Genomic DNA, 18,042 nt, shown 5'->3' with positions numbered 1-18,042 from the left:
CCATAACATTTGATTAAAAGTTAGATCTCTCACACCAAGCAGTCATAATGCATAAAGTCTTTCTCCTGATGAACATGTATGTATGCACATGTATTTTGTAGAGAAAGCAGGAGTGAGAAGATGGTCAAATTGCTGGTAAACTGGTCAGCTTAGGGGCAAAGAAATTTTGCTGTCTTTTTGCTATCTTATTTTCTAACCCACGCAAGTTGATAATATATGTTTAACTGACAAAGCTTAGGAAGTTCTATTTCTTAAAAATTTATTGTTTATTTCTAAAGAATCAGAACACTTCTCCAGTCTACTTTTTTGGAAAAAAGAATTTAAAGTGCAAGCTCAGTTGCTTGGCCCACAATGTGGTGTCACATGGGCATAAGAGGTCAGCTGCATCAGAGTCACCACGCTACCACTCACCCTATAGCTGCTGCTGACAGCGGAGTCCCAACACCTGCAGAACCTAGCACCTTAGTGAAGTTATTTTCATCTCAGCTATAGGTACACCATCGACTACAGAATTTAAAAGTGAAGGAGAAAAAAATGCTGCCTCCTCCTTGTTTGTACTCTCCTAAAGGCAAAAAGGTACAGTAGACTTAGTTGTGCTCAAGAAGTTATTCTAGAAACAATTATTTACTGATTCTCGATGCCAAGAGAATGTCAGAAGGTAAAATAAAAGCAGTCCATGATCTTGCAGAAGAGTTACAGCTGCAAATCCTTATATAGTTCTCACCAATCTAAAAAGAGCTCCCATTTTATCTGTGTCATGAATAAAAAGACATTGGCACCCAGCACCAGGATTATCATCTGCCTACTCGGAAAAATGATTAATTTAAGATAAATAGATGCTGGCTTCAGACACCCTGATTGTATTTCCCAGATACTGCTGTAGCAACACTCTCCACTCAGATGTTATCTAGTATTCAGAGGATGGCTCTTTCCTGCTCACAAAACACAAAGCATTCCAGATTTAATCTAGCTCCCTGTACGATGTGGTTGAATTTTTTTTCCACTTTACCATCACCCCTACCAATACAAATCTCTTTAACTTTTCATAGCATAAACTTCTTTTTTTTCCCCCTTTCTATTTCATTATAGAAAAATGGCTTAACTATAAAGGATGATAGTGAAAGTATGCCACTCGAAACAAATAAGTCAAGTAGAAAATACCAATCACAATCTGATCATTTAATTTTAAAATTTTGCAGAGCATGAGTATGCTCTAGTTATCCCTGAAAAGATTTTTATTCTAAAGATCCTCTTTTTAAAAGTTTACCTTATAAGTATAAAGTTGTCTTCCTTCCAAAAGGCTATTACATTTTTAAATTTCTTTAATTCAATTTGTTAAAGGCAAAGGGGATACGTACTAGCCAGTATTTTTTTTTTTTTTGGATACAATAAAAACATGACCTAGAACAATTTTCCTCCTTTTATGAGACATAGATCTTAGAGAATGACCTTATAAAAAATCTAAGGCTATTCTGATCCTTAAATATATCACTGAAAGCAAAGTCTAACAACTCAGGATGATCACACTACTTGTCTTCACATCTGGAAACTCATTAAATATCACTCCCCACAATCCTGTGAGCCTTAAGTCAAGAGATGAAGCTTAAAAGTATGTTTTCCTTTCAACTGTAGTGCTGTCTTACTGAAAATCACACATACACACACACAAATGAGATATGGGTCCATGGTAATTGAATATGGTTCCATGGTAATTAGGTATAATATTTTGTGGAATAGAGATCTAACTTATCAAGCAATGACTAGGCCAGGCTATTTCTCTACCTTGTGAAAGACTCCATAAAACTGCCAGATATGAAAGTAATCTTATACCTTCAGCTCTGTTTATGATGAAAACAAAGTTACCCTTCTCATCGAGTCAAAACCAAAAAGTGCAGACTTTAAAATAAAATTTGATAAAAATTATCATTGTAAACAGGTATAATCACAGCAATTATAACACAAACAAAAAGTTGTTTGGCCAAAAGAGTTGATAATTCTAAGGAGTAGGTAACCCAAAGGACCTCTATATTTGATCCTAAAATTTGCAATATGATTCAGATAATTTTCTATTTATAGTTATGTTTTAAGGCATCTTATAACAATAGCTGGATTTTTCTGAGTATATCACAACTGAACAAGAGTGGCATAGTCACTTGAAAAGTTTTGTCAGAATACAAAATAATCACACAAAAATCCTAATTATTTCTACTAACTAGATCCTTTTGGGTTAGGAGTTAAGACCTTCTAGTTAGTTCAGCCAATATCTTACAAAATGTAAGCCTCAGAGCCTCTCAAGGCTGAAAGAGGCACAATATAATTACTGATCAATATTTCAGCATACAACAACACACTAAGTCCAGGATAGATTTGCCTAGGATCCCTCCAAGAATAAGTACCCATATTGAAATGGTTTTTTCTATGAGGTCAACAGTGGCATATATATAGCTGAGAGGTCTCTGTAGTAGAAACAGGGAAGTATAATGACAAATGAGGCATGGACCAAAATGGCTTTTATGCGTCTCCAGCAGATGCCAACACTGGAAAATGGTGATGGAGGACCAGGTGCCTACACTGCCCCCACTGTCATGTTACTGAAGACTCTGGGAATTTGTCCTCCAAAGTAGTCACCTTAGTAAACTTTCATTTTCTGTAACTCAGTTCACACATAAAGTGACATTTATAATCACATATATTAAAACAAATGATATTTAGTATCCCACAAGGCTCTGAAATGTCCAAAACTGCTATTGTTCGTATGTTTCTGAAGAAATATTAAATTTTCCTGAATTAGAATGAGCAAAAGAGCTTTGAATTCAGCATAGGCCGAAAAGGTTGCACAATAACAAAGATTTGCTGCTAAATTAACAAAAATCCATTTACATGTCTAGGACAGCCAATTTTAAAAAATATTTCACTATTCTTTCTTTTACTATTTACATTGTTTCTCTGGTTACTTAAAATATATATGATTACTTAGACTTGGAATAATAATACTCTCCCTTTAAAAACAAATGCTTTTTTTAAAAAAAAATTATTTTTACTTTATTTTACTTTACAATACTGTATTGGTTTTGCCATACATTGACATGAATCCACCACGGGTATACATGCGTTCCCAAGGAAGAAATGCTTTAAAAAGTATCATTGTAGCCTAACTCTTCATTACATTTATGGAATACAACAATATTTAGCAGGCATTTCTGACTCTAAAATTGTGCCTTTCCAAACATCTTGAATACAGTTATTAATACCATTAAATGTGGCACCCACATATTATTTCCCTGTGTAAAAATATGTGATGGTTCTCTACTGAGCATCACTAAATTCAGATTCCTATAACTTTCTTGAATAGCTCTAGCACCACTTTACTCATTGAAACATCTATCATATTTCCTCAAAAGTACTCTAGGAAGAAATATCATTTCCCTCTTTCAGTATTTCATGTACACGTGTTCTTGCCATCCTTCCTATAAGATAAGCAACTGGAGTGTCATATTATTAGTTCGCCTCTTTGTCCTATGTCTTCCTTAACAGCAAGAGGAATTTGTTATGCCAGCAATTCTAACTTCCCTCTCAACTCTGAACTTTGTTTAGAGTTCATTTTGTTCATTCCCCACAGCACATTGATCAGAGGTAAACCAAAAGCAAGAACCAAAGTAGATATTAGCTTATTGATGCTGTGTTCTAATAAATATAATATATAGACCAGAGTAAATATTTGTATTGAAATTATAAAGATTACTCCAATCATAATTATATCCAATATTTTGGCTACCTGATGCAAAGAACCAACTCATTGGAAGACCCTGATTCTGGGAAAGATAGAAGGCAAGAGAAGGGGACAACAGAAGAGATGGTTGGATGTCATCACCGACGTGATGGACATGAGTTTGAGTAGGCTCTAGGAGCTGGTGATGGACAGGGAAGCCTGGTGTGCTGAAGTCAATGGGGTTGCAAAGAGTCGGACACGACTGAGAAACTAAACTGAAGTGAATCATAATTATCTTTGTGTACATAAAGATACTCAGATATTTTTGATACTCAAAGATCCATTACTCAGAGATTTTTTAAAAACTAAATTGTGGTTTGTTGTGCTAATGTCACATGACATAGAGCGCACAGCAAGTTTAAGCAAGCCATGTATCTTTGGAGTTCTTCCAAACATCAAATAACCAGAAAATCTTGTAAGGGAGGAAAAGTAACAAAGCTCAGAGTTTAGTTTTATTAGTAGTCTCCAACATCTCTGTTACAAGGGATGATCCTAAAATATTTTCAAAGCATATGACACATGGATTCTATTCTCAGACTCCACTTTACCAGCTGGACACAACAGCAATTTAGTAAAAGACAGCATTTTAGTTTTTATTAGAAAAAAACTTAGGATCACTGAAGCATAATTATCCTATAATCTTCCTCCTCTATAATTTACTATCAGATACTTTCATTCTTTACCACCAAATGTTTTGAAGAGTGGTGTACTCTTTGACCACATTGACTAACTGATCAATTGCAAACTGGTTTCTCTCAGCCACTTTATTATTTTTTTAAGGCTCCAGGAAACCTGTAATTGCTGATATTAGTAGGTCATCTCAGTCCTCAAGCTTTTTTACCTCTTTAGAATTTTACTCTACCATCTACTTCTATATGTCTCTCTTATAGTGACTTCATGGCCCTGCATTTCCTTTGTTCCGCACCTGTAATGCTCTGCCCCCTCTTTCATTGAGTCCCATTTGCCCACTTCTTAAAGTTAGGTTTACATGGTACTCTTCTCCACCTACACTGTCTCATTTCCTTTCATTATCTCACAATCATTTTGGTTCTCATGGTTTCAACTCTTCCCTCAATGTAGGAGACTATCAAATTTGCATTACAATCCAGACTTCAGTTCTCCAGATTCTAATTGCATTTATACCTACATCTTTCTATGGCAACTCCATTTCAACATAATACATACCAACTATTTTTCTTCCAAAATCTAGGTTTCCTCCTTTATCCTCCATCTCTAGTAAAAAAAAAAAAAAAAAAATAGCATAGACTTTGTCATTACTGACATTCAAACCCACAGAGCATCTTTATATCCTTGCATCTCTCAAGTCTCACGTCCAATTAAGTCATGAAAACCTTGGTGATGACATGCATATTTCCTCCATCTCAGCAACTCCTTTAGTTGAAATTCTAACTGTCCATATGAGCTAAAATTTTTAAAGACCTATCTTTCTCTCAGTAGTATGCCTTAGGCTAGTTATGCAAACATTTCACTTCATGTAAGACTTTTCTGGACTCCTACACTGTGTCTTGATAACTGCTCCGTCTTTCATCTCTGTGTCTTCCTATCTTGACTCAGTCATTAGGCCCAAACAACCCTTGTTGAGCCTGATTCAGGATCCAACATTTTATGAATTCTAATCATCAGTGGGCTGATAAGTGAGTCCAGAGTCACAAGCAGAACAAAACGTGCATTACCTTTCATCGAACCATCACCACAGCCCTTTTTTTTTTTAGTGTTAATTTCTTTTTCTAAACAGAACAATAATGTAGACAAGCTTAGAATATTATGAATATATAATGCAAATATCACCACCAAATTCCACTAATTTTAACATTTGGCTAGATTTCTCTCTACTCTGGTTTCTATATTTTTAAAATAAAATTAGGGTCACAGAGTACATATAATTTTGTATATTATATTCTTTATTTTAGAGAATGCCATTTTTCCCTCCACTTAAAATATTCTTCAGATGGTTTCAGGGCACCATAGTAATCCATAATTAATACATCTATTCAATTTTCAAAGTTTTCTTTTAATTCTATAATAACCATCTTTACATTAAAATCTTTGTCAATTTTATTTCTTTATTTCTTTATGACATGTATCTGGAAGACATATTAATCAAAGATTATGAGTTTTTAAGCTTGTGAGCTATACCATCAAATTGCTTTCCAGAAAAGCTAAACCAAAGTTGTCGACTGGCAGACAGTAGGGCACTAATTTGCCAACTGCAGAATTCTGAAAAGGGCTCTGGCTGCCTCCAGTATCCTACACCTCTAATTCCTCTGCTCTTCACAGGCAACTTTCTAAAACACAGTTAGGATTACACGTGCTTAATCATTCTCTCCTACCTCTGAGCATGTGTCCGGGTTCTCCAAACACTGGATGCAACTTCCTTTCTTGTTTTCCACTCTCTTCTTCTGCTTACCCTCAAGTCTATGCCAGCAAACCTCCTCCAGGAGAGCCTTTTGCAAATATAGAGAGTTCCATTCTACACTAATTAAATAAGAACAGGAGTCAGCTTTAAAAAAAAAAAAAAAAAATTCTCCACAAGATGTCTCTAATAGCCAAGGTTTAAATCACCACAAGCCAGACCATTCTGCCTTAAAGTGAAATAGACAGAGCTACTAGGAGAACCTGTCAGAAAGTCACTTTACTTTAAGCAGACCTCACTTTAAGTGGACCTCACTTTAAGCAGACTAACTCACACCTTTTAGGGCTAGGGACCAGGAATCAACAATTTAACAAACCTGCAGGTTCTGTGGTCTGAGAACTACTCTAGTCAAGCCAGACTATTCTCATTTTCTTAATGAAGTGAATGTATGTCTTCTGTTCTCTATGCTTCAAGCTTACAGTCTTTTCCAAACCCTCCCTGACCCCCATCTCTACTCCACCACCCCCCAGACATACAAATCACATCTTTTTGCATGCCTGGCTTTGCTTATTCTTCCAGCAACATTGAATTGTTCTGGCATTTGTGTTTTCAGTGTTCATTGTTTGTCTTTACTGTAGTATTTCTTCTCTCCAGCCCTGTATTAAATGTAATTGTGTAGACTTTAAGCTCCAGTAAGAGGATTGAGTTTTTCATGTGCGGGTACAATATCTGACTCACAAGAATACCTCCACACTGTCTGGCATATTTTTCTACAAAGACTAGACATCTGTTAAATGCTTATACTAAATGACAAAGTATTTCTAGCCTGAATCTCCTTGATAAATAATTACCAAACACTGTTCCATAATGTTTTTGCCAAGAGAAAAAACACTCAAGAATTAAACTAGTTTCCCTTTTATTTTTTATAAATCTTAAAACACCTAAGTATTCTCTTGGTAACTAAGCTTACTCTGGTTTGCTCTGCTAAATCAAATATGTTTTGTCTACTTAATAATTTATGTATACCTGAACTACTGTAAAAATAAATCAACTATGTACCACATGTGTGTTTGCTCAGTCTTGTTCAGCTCTTTGCAACCCCAGTGGACTGTAGCCTGCCAGGCTACTCTGTCCATAGAATTTTCCAGGCAAGAATACTGGAGTGGGTTGCCATTTCTTACTCTAGGGGATCTTCCCAAGCCAGGGACTGAACCCATGCCTCCCACATTGGCAGGAAGATTCTTTACCACAGTGCCACCTGGAAAGCCCAAATTAACTATACTTCAATTAAAAACAACAACAACAAAATGCTTAGTGAAAAGTTCTACCCAAGTTGTTAGCCATTTTTTTTTTTTAGACCATTGATTCTCTTACACTAAATGTATAGCTGGGTCAACACATTGAGAGAAACAGTAGAAGGTATTTAGAGTGTTCTGTTTCCCAAGTACATGAGCACAAATGAAAGGTTAGAGTGGGATCTGATATTCCAGATAGAAATCAAGTTCAGCTAATCCTGACATTGTAAAGTAGTGAATTCAAAACACTTACACAAAGCCACTCCCCAGTTGTTTCCCTGAAGGCCATGCCCAAATACGAACTCTCTCATTAAACTTTCTAAGAAATCCCAGCCATCCTTTCTACCTTAGTGTTCTAAAGCACAAACATTTGTCTGGTTTTATTATGTTTTTCATAGACATCTCCCACCCCAATGGACTCTAAACCCGTAAAATTAGCAACCAGGTATTTTCCACATTTGTGATTCTTACAGTGAAACATATTATCTGGTGCATCAAAGGTGTAGATAAATCCAAAATGAATGAGAAATTAAAGACAGTACATCAATTTTTTGGATCACAGGTATAATGTAGGAGTTTTCCGTTCAATTTACTTTATTAAAACCATATGCTAACTTCCATTTGTAGTGGAACTTTCATGTCATAGAAGAGCAAAGAATGACCCTGTGATGATGAAAAGACAGAATAATCTTCTCTTTACCTCAGGTAGACAGAGCACGGAGGCTATTGAGAGCATATTTAAATTGTGTGCAAGGTACTTGCATACCCCATACCTTAGTTTCCTCTTCTATAAATTCCTGGCAAAATTAGATGTTCTTGGGGCCTTCCCTGGTGGCTCAGATGGTAAAGAATCCACCTGCAATGTAGGAGACCTGGGTTGGATCCCTGGGTTGAGAAGATCCCCTCAGGAGGACATGGCAACTCCAGTATTCCTGCCTGGAGAGTCTCTTAGACAGAGGAGCCTGGCGGGCTACCGTCCCTGGGGTCACGAAAAGTTGGACACTGAATGACTGAGCACGTCACACAGCTGTAGGAAAGAGGGCAGGGGAATAGCAATGGTATGCGGATTCTGAAAGAAGATATGGGGAAAGCTCTAAATTTTCAGCTAGAGATGAAAATTATTAATATGTGTGATTGATGAACAGAATAGGAACAAGCATGCTTGGGTTGGGGAGCAGACAGAATGGGGTGGTTCTTACAATTTGCAGAGACCTATGCCTCTGAAATAAGAAGTATATGCCAACCTTTAGTCATGAACCAAAAGAGATGTTGAAGAAATGATAACCATGCTAATGAAAGAAATAAAAGATCAATGGCAAAAAGAATAACGAGGAGGTAAAAGATTTCTTAGGGAAAAAAAAAGGCTAATTGGCAGTACTCATTTCAAAATAAACTATATTCTGCTTCTTACACCCATACAAAAGTGAAATCAAACTTGCCAAAAGGAATTTGCCAATTGTCAAAGCAAAAAATTGGCAGCTCTAATTATACTTGCTACCAATGAACAAAATGAATACTCTCCATGAATCACATTCAAAGCTGTCTAAAGTCCTGAGTAGCATCCCAATAGTTGGATAGTCTATATTTGATTATTTTTTTATAGCCTGACTTGCTTTCACAACAGACTCGAGTCATCTAAAAGAAATTTTGTAAATTAAAACAATAAATTTAAAATAGTGAGGGTTAAATAAAATAAAAATAAAACTAGACCAGGAATAGCAGATAAGTAGGGGTGGGAACATCATCCTGATTTGAAGGTCAGCATCAATCTTTATCACTCTGGGAAGCCAGAGATTGGTCTCTAGGTTTCCTAACAGTCAAAGAAGAAAGGGAATATAGTTCATGATATAGCTCTCTTTATATCTCAAGGAAATTACATTATCAGTTTTTCAGAAGGTAACATTTAAATTTTAGGTATCAAATTTAAATGAAAGAAGTGTTCACTTTTAATTCAATGTATGCTATTAGGGGGGATTCCCTAGTAGCTCAGATAGTAAAGAATCTACCTGCAATGAGGGAAACTTCAGTTTGATCCCTGGATTGGGAAGATCCGTAGGGGGGGTATGGCAACCCACTCCAGTATTCTTGCCTGGAGAATCCCCATAGACAGAGGAGCCTGGGGGGCTATAGTCCATGGGGTTGCAGAGTCAGACACGACTGAAACAACAAAGCACAGCACAGATATTCTTGACTAGATGCTTACATGACACAGGGTAATAACCAATTAATGGTATTTAATCTGTTCTCCTTGTCTTACAAAGACAAAAGGACATTGGGAGATTGTTTCTTCAGAAACATTTGGCTCCAGAGCATAAAGGTATGCACTGAGAAAAATAGCAGAAGTAATTTAGAGTGTTAAAGTAGGGAGATCAGCCCTGGGATTTCTTTGGAAGGAATGATGCTAAAGCTGAAGCTCCAGTACTTTGGCCACCTCATGAGAAGAGTTGACTCATTGGAAAAGACTCTGATGCTGGGAGGGATTGGGGGCAGGAGGAGAAGGGGACGACAGAGGATGAAATGCCTGGATGGCATCACCGACTCGATGGACGTGAGTCTGAGTGAACTCCGGGAGATGGTGATGGACAGGGAGGCCTGGCATGCTGCGATTCATGGGGTCGCAAAGAGTTGAATATGACTGAACGACTGAACTGAACTGAATTGAACTGAAAGTGAAAGGTTAGAAAGAAATTTTAAAGCAAAATTCTATAATCTGATATTCCATGTAGAAATCAAGTTCAGCTAATTGCATGCAAGGTACAGCGCTAATCTGTGCTTTGGTTCCCTCTTCTATAAACTGTGGACAAAAAGAAGAGAAAATGTCTGGGATTTCCAGGTCCACCATCTAGCTGAGTTGCTAGTGTACTTTGGCCCTTTAATACCATTGACATTCGGATTTCCCAGGGCACCATGGAAACCAGAATGGAACACAGGGCACCTGAGAACACCCGAGACACTGGCAGTTGCGAGAGTGATGGAGCCAGTGGGACCTCAAGGACAGGAAAAAGGGAGAGGCACTTGAAGAAAGAAAGAAATGGACTTGCAGGGAAGAGAGAAAGTTTGGTAAGAACACTAGTCAAAAGTAACAGAATTGTTTATCTCACCCCTACAACAACAACAAAAGAAAAAAAGCCATTTCTGAGGTCTATTGATAGGAGTTTAAAAAAAGAACCCAAACTACTTACTTCAAAAGTTCGCTCTAATTATCCAAGCAATACTATTAACTTTCACTGTACTGAGTAAAGGTTAAAGAAGCCAATTAGTAGTTACGAGATTCCCAGATTTTTAAAAATTTATTGGTCAGTTAAATGTATAAATTGAGGAATTATCATAAAAGCTATCCTTTAAAACATTTGACCAAAAAGAATCTGTATTTACCATTATATAAATGAAAAGACATTTTAATGTATTGCCAAGGCTACAGTATTGGGATTCCCTGGTGGCTCAGATGGTAAAGCATCTGCCTGCAAGGTGGGAGACCCGGGTTCAATTCCTGGGTCTGGAAGATCCCCTGGAGAAGGAAATGGCAATCCACTCCAGCACTCTTGCCTGGAAAATCCCATGGACGGAGCAACGTGATAGGCTACAGTCCATGGGGTCGCAAAGAGTCGGACGCGACTGAGAGACTTCACTTTCACTTTCACTGTTAATATCAGTGGATACCTTCATCTTTGTGTGTGTGTATATATATGGTTCAAGATGGGGAGAAAAAAATTCTATAAATAAAAAAAATGATAGTAATGTAAACAATGATACAGTGAACTCATTCTAGATTAAGCTCTATCTTCTTCCTACCACCCAGTTTGTTGGAGAATTTCTTCCTGTGATATGAGTGCTAGTTATCTCATTGTAAATTTTAAAACAAAATTCTGTAATTTGATTCTTGTTTCAACAGTCTCTTTTATTTCAAAGATACTATTTATTGATAACACTTGGAAGCATTTGAACAACTAAGTTTTTTTTTTTTTTTTTTTTAATGGTCACAAGAAACAAAAATGAGTTTATCACCAAAGAAGTAGCCTGGCAATGTAACTAAAAAACGGAATCATCTGGCAGAATAAATAAGACTCACCATGTCCTTTGGAAGCCATCCCCGAAAGACCAACAAAAAGAATTTGCCACTGGAATCTCTAATGCCACAAGTTCCACGTAGCAATTACTTGCAATTTCAGCAAGAAAAGCAAAGACTACAACTAAAGAAATTCCTTCTTCATAGGATGTTCCTAGTGGCCAGGATAACAGCAAACATAGAAAAAAAAGATATTGCTGACTACTATGAACAACTGTTTCAGTCAATTTTGAAACGACACCTAGGAGAAGCAGTGACAGGATTGTTGCTCATATATCCTACTTCCATTCTGCATATCCTGGAGTCCTCCAGTGGTACTTTGTACCAAATTCTTTTAGATTACCTGAGCCATGAAAAGGATGACATGGAATTTTTTATTCAAGGCATGAAGATTATAGTCATGTCCCACAATATCCCAACAAGGCTCTTTATGCAGTGGCATGTTTCAGTAATAAAAGCACTGGTCATGTACCTAGATGACGTGACACAGACACAGTCCCTGCAAGAGGTCATGACAGAATTCCTCATCCAGACACACGAACTAGCTCTTCACCTGTTCAAGACTGTGAAAGGGAGCCCGAAAGGCCCAGGAGACAGTTTGCACCAAGCTGCACCCGAATTACTCCTCCCAGAACAAATAATAAAGTACTTGTGCAACTCTGCAGAATTAATGGACCCAGAAGGTTTTATAAACATGTACAATAAACCCATACATGTCACCCTAGATTCTGAGGTGGTATGGCCCGCTCCTTCCCGTTTCTAGGATGAAGAGAGATGATGTGGTCAATGTGGTCAAATCTCTTACGGAATGTATGCCACTTAAATAAAAGGAAAATATGCCTAAAGTTCTCTCCTTAAAAAAAGAAACAACATGGAGATCTACACAAAGGTAATAGATTAATCTTTAAAAAATATGTTGAATTAAACTTGAACATTTATCTGGTCTAATATTAAATTCAACACATTATTTTCAATGGTGAAGGGTTTTATTAAGGTTATAAGTTTCTCAAAGGCTTATATCATATTGATGGAAAAACTTAATTTTTTAATGAAATATAGAGATGAAAGAGGGCAAACACTAGATTCAGATTCTCATTCATTCTCTCAACCATCAGTGAGAAGCTGTCACCACATAGTAATGTGTTCTAAGAGTATACTATTTCAGGAAAAAATACAACCCTTCAGTTGGTTGCAACCTAAAGTTGGAGGTGAGTATGTATAAAATGAAATATGGCATATGATATATGTGATTGTTATTACAGTAGCAGTATGTAGGAAAGACTGTAACAGCTCAAGTGAGGGAGTAATTTCTATATATATGATCCCTAAACTCAGAAAGCAAAACCTAAACTTCCAAAATAGTTTCAAACTCTCATATTCTGGATGACATAATCAAGAACACTGAGGCAATTACAAAGCTAAAGAACACAATAGTTTTTTGAAATGACTAAAAAATACACTGTCAGAAAGCACTGAATTCTTTCATGCAAATCATTTACTGAGCACCATTCACAGGACAGACATTTATGACAGGGATATGTTAGGATGATTCCTCCCTTGGAAAGTTTTTGTAAGATAAACAAATTGGTTATTTTTCCATTTCATTCCTAGATAGCAATTACTTTTTAAATTAATTATTTCCTTCTGGCTGTGTTGGGTCTTCACTGCTGCTCGGGCTTTTCTCTAGTTGTGCTGAGTGGAGGCTGCTCTAGTTGTAATATGCAGGCCTCTCATTGTGGTGGCCTCTCTTTGTGCGGAGCACAGGCTCTAGGCACGGAAGTTTCAGCAGCTGTGTCTCCTGGGCTCTGGAGTGTGCGCTCAGTAGTCGTGGTGCACAGACTTAGTTGCCCTGTGCCATGTGGGATCTTCCAGGACCAGGGATTAAACCCTTTTCCCCTACGTTGGCAGGCAGATTCTTTACCACTGCGCCACTGGGGAAGTCCCCATTAACTAAGTTCAAAACAATTGTTTTAAAGCACTGATTGTAGCTTCATTGTAGCTGGAGAAGGGTCAACATCCTTGTTTAATATAGCTCGAATGAACAGCACAGAAATTTTGTGTAACTATGGGACAGTCAGAAAGTTAATAAATATGTATTGGCAATTGGAACCAAAACCACAAGTCAAACTACAAATTAGACAACAAAGGGTTAAGGGGTTTTGTCAGGTTCAAGTTTGTTTTCTCTGTTTGTTTCTAGTTGCTAAGTTGTTTCCAACTCTTTTGCAACCCCATGTACTGTAGCCCACCAAGCTCCTTTGTCAATGGGATTTTCCAGGCAAGAATATTGGAGTGGATTGCCATTTCCTTCTCCATGGATAGCAACTAACTATATGCAATTCCTATACAACTTATTTCAAGTTGGTCACCCCCTTCCTTTACTAAGGTTAATGCTTTTTTGCACTATTTAAAATTTTCTGCTTTAAGCAATTAAACAACATAAATGTCTTACTACTTCAGTGATATTTATCCCCAGATTGCTTCAATATCCTATGAAACAGACTTTGGACTGAATAGAAGAAATACTGTTATATCATTTTAGTTTCTTTTTTTACTTTTTATTTCAGTTACCTTTTGGGAAAAAAGCCATTTCAGTACTCACCTCAGATTTGTCATATGCAGAAAATATGATAATTTGTTCCATATCAGAATCAAATTTCAGGAAAGACCATTCCTATTTTTTAATTTAGTAAAATAGATTTAGAAAAAGAATGGCATTTTTCACTTTAAGCTGAACTTGAAGTTCCTTTCATTTAAATTTAAGAACAAAAACTATATTTTAGAGAAAAAAACTCTTCAAATTAAGAAAGAATACATAATTTACAAACATTTTATCAGTTTGGTAAATATTAAACACCTAATATTCAACAACATGCTTTTTACTCTTTGAACTATGAGAAGTCACCTATTAGATACTGTTTACTTGACAAAATTAGTTTAGAGTAAAAGCTTTCCAGGCCACATACACCCACCCACACACACACACACACACACACAACAAACAGAAGAAGAAAGAAATAGAAGTAAAGAAAGGAAGAGAGGTAGGGAGGACAAAAAGAAAGCGAGTAAGCTTCAGTCTTAGTCTTTGAATATATGTGAGGAAGAGGTTTTGAAGGGCAGATGAGCATATTTAAGAGAAGAGATACAAGCAAAAGCAGGAAAGAGAAAATGAACCATAAATGTTCATTGGAGCAGATGAATCCATTTAACAGGGTAAATTTTGTTTGGGAACAATATTTTCTAAAGTGAACAGAAGTAGTTTACAAGTAAAACTACATATCTGAGTATATAAAAGTACAGCACATTATATCCTTAAAAAAAAATAAAAAGACCACTGCAATATATCTCACCCCATATGCTCTTACAACATGACCTTAAACACTTCTCATCTCATAGTGGGTTCTGAGTCCCTTCTCCTTGAAATCAGGTAGACCTTTGTGACTGCCTAGACAAACACTACAACAGAAGTGATCCAATGTGACCTCCAAGGTCTTAAAAATGCCTTGCACTTTGCCTTGACCACTTGAATGGAACCTAAAATATGCTGTGAGCAATCCAAGCAGGTTTCTTGATAACATCCCCAGCTGAGGTTCCAGCCAACAGCCAGTATCACCACTAGACATGTGACTGAGTGAACCTTCAAGTAATTCCAGACTCTAGGCTCCCAGCCAACCCTGGATTTCAAGCCAGAGCAGCTGACACCGTGTGGGGGAGTGGAGTAGAGATGGACTGTTCCCACTGGGCCCTGTCTAAACTGTAGATCTGGGAACAGCAGAAATTCTTGTGTTGACTCAAGCTACCAAGTTTTGAGTGGATGTTTATAATAGCAGTCTGGAACACAAATATATAACAGGAATAATTTTATATGTATATTTTATATATATGTATATATGTGTATTTATATATATATATATTTATTTATATATGTACATATTTATTTATTCATTCATGTATGCGACTAATATTTTGTAAATATTTACTAGGGGACCAAGCACTGTGCTAGTTACTGGGTATAGAAGCAGAAGTAAGATGTGTGAAATTGTAAGGAAATTATAACCCTCATTGGGGTGAAAATTACTTCATGAGACTTCCTAGCATAGACCTTTTATTGATCTATAATACTTTCTGGTGTGAAACATACTGACAGAAACTTAATTCATCTAGTCAAAGAAAAACATAAAAAACCTGAGTCATTTTTGAAAGAAGTTATAGAAAATGTCTAAATGGAAACACTGATTTACAGTAGACTATTATTTTACATTTAAAGGATTTTTGAAGCATCATTTGTGAAAACTGGAAAATAAGCGCGAAGTGAGTATAAATAAAACTACTTATTTGTTAAGTGAACATTTTAGAATGAGTTTATTCATATGAAAATAGTTACCTTTAGGAGAGTTTAAACTCATTTCAGTGACAGCATCATTACTAAAAACATTTTGTGACTCTTTTATGACAGATAAGGAGGTTTATAAATCAAAGAGAGTTAAAATATCTTAGTGATATCTAGTTTTTTGGATCCCAAATAATGTATCTTCCAATTTGACTGGTGATCTGCTTCCTTAATAGTTCAATTGAAAAAGAATCTGCCTACAATGCAGGAGAACCCGGTTTGATTCCTGGGTCGGGAAGATCTGCCGGAGAAGGGATAGGCTACCCACTCAAGTATTCGTGGGCTTCCTTTGTGGCTCAGCTGGTGAAGAATCTGCCTGCAACATGGGAGACCTGGGTTCAATCCCTGCATTGGGAAGATCCCCTGGAGAAGGGAATGGCTACCTACTCCAGTATTCTGGCCTGGAGAATACCACGGAGGCTATAGTCCATGGGGTCACAAAGAGTCAGACACGACTGAGCTACTTTCACTTAATATTCAACCTTCATTCATAGAAAGACTTGTTTTTAAATATTGAACTCCCTCTCAAAGGAAAATCTGCTGACACCGAACATATTAAAAGGGTGTGACACTGCCTCCAAGGGGAAGCACAAATAAGTTTCCAATAACAGCTGCATTATTGAGAGCCCTATAGAGCTCAGCAATATTATATCTTTAAAGGGGACAACAACTCATTTAGCTGTGTCTGTTTCGGTATAATGATAAAATGCAGAAATACTATACTCATATCTTACAAATGTAATTTAATTTGATCAAGTCCAAAAATGTAGCTCATTAAACATTAGAAAGTCTCATAAGGTAATTTTCACCCCAATGAGAATTATAGTTTCCTTACAATTACACTTTACATAAAACCAAGGCACAGAAGTTAAACTGAAAAGAAAGTGAGCATTTAAATACTGAACATACAATGTTCACTGTCCATATAACAATGACCATGTAACATGTACTCATATATAGTCAAGGAACATACGACATTTATATGGCCAGCACCATTCTAATCCATTTGCTTTGATACCTATAACTTTGCAACAGAGTGACAGGTTGGCTTTCTTCTTGTTTCAGTGCAACCAAAGACTTTCAGAAAGATTATAGCTTTCTTGAAGGACAACTGAAATAATGTTATTTGGAAGGAAAAACCCTCCCAGAGTGAATTTTAAAATTCATACTGTCTTCATTTTAATTAAAGAAGCATCTGGATTCCTTCCCGGAGAATTATTGCTTAATACAAAGAGATTCTTACATTCAGTGACTTTATCATAACTTTAACACCACAACACATTTCAATTCAGTGAAACCTATCTCTAGCAGAGAACTCCCCAAACTTCCATGGGGAAATGGAAATGGGACAGCTTAACACCAACTGAAAATAGCAAGTACTTTAAGGCTATTTTACAGTTGTAGTGACTTAATGTAGAATTAGAGTTCTCCCCCTTGTGGTCAGTTATGTAAATTTCCAGATTACCTGCTGATAGGATTTATACAATAAACACAGTGCATAGTTTTCAAGAAAATATAAAGATAAAACCCCAAAGGTATCTGTCAAATGTCTGTTCTACCCATCCCCTCCGACCCTAAACTGTTTTACAGAAAAAGACATTAAGCGTTTGGTTCACAGTAAGAGCAATAGTTGGTAACACTAGTCCCCTATCTCTACTGCATTGCTTTAAATAATTAACTGTAGTCAGACACTTAGTCATGGTTAGTGGTCTAGATTTGACTCTAAGTGCTAGTGGCGCTAGTGGTAGAGAATCTGGTGCCAATGCAAGGGGCTTAAGAGATGCGTGTTCTATCCCTGGATCAGGAAGATCCCCTGGAGGAGAGCACAGCAACCCACTCCAGCATTCTTGCCTGGAGAACTCCAAGGATAGAAGAGTCTGGCAGGCTACAGGCCAGAGGATCACAAAGAGTCAAACACCACTGAAGTGATTTAACACAAACACAGCTCTCTTCACTACAATGCCATACCCCTTCTGTGCTCCAGCCCTCACATAATGCCTTTTCTAAACATCCGACTGACATCTCCATCTCCACGTGTTCTGGGTAGAATTCATCATTCCTTGTCTCTATTATTCCTTCAGTCCGCTCCCTGCATTCCCCATTACTGTAAAATGGACACTCTCCACACAGTTGCTAAATCAGAACTTGAAA

General features: G+C 36.9%; 2 protein-coding genes across 2 annotated transcripts in view; one reads left to right on the top strand and one right to left on the bottom strand.

The window, feature by feature from the left end:
- The window catches only part of ZNF804B (zinc finger protein 804B), a 580,773-nt gene that overhangs the window by 529,240 nt on the left and 33,491 nt on the right, over positions 1-18,042 (bottom strand). The window lies entirely within an intron of this gene.
- On the top strand, positions 11,509-12,267 carry TEX47 (testis expressed 47). Its single transcript, XM_068972302.1, has one exon. It carries the CDS (start codon positions 11,509-11,511, stop codon positions 12,265-12,267), a length of 759 nt encoding a protein of 252 aa, XP_068828403.1.

The sequence above is a fragment of the Capricornis sumatraensis genome, chromosome 5, assembly GCF_032405125.1.
Source record: "Capricornis sumatraensis isolate serow.1 chromosome 5, serow.2, whole genome shotgun sequence".
NCBI lineage: Eukaryota > Metazoa > Chordata > Mammalia > Artiodactyla > Bovidae > Capricornis > Capricornis sumatraensis.
The sequence above is the reverse complement of the archived record's forward strand: the minus strand, read 5'-3'. Positions and strand labels throughout refer to the sequence as shown.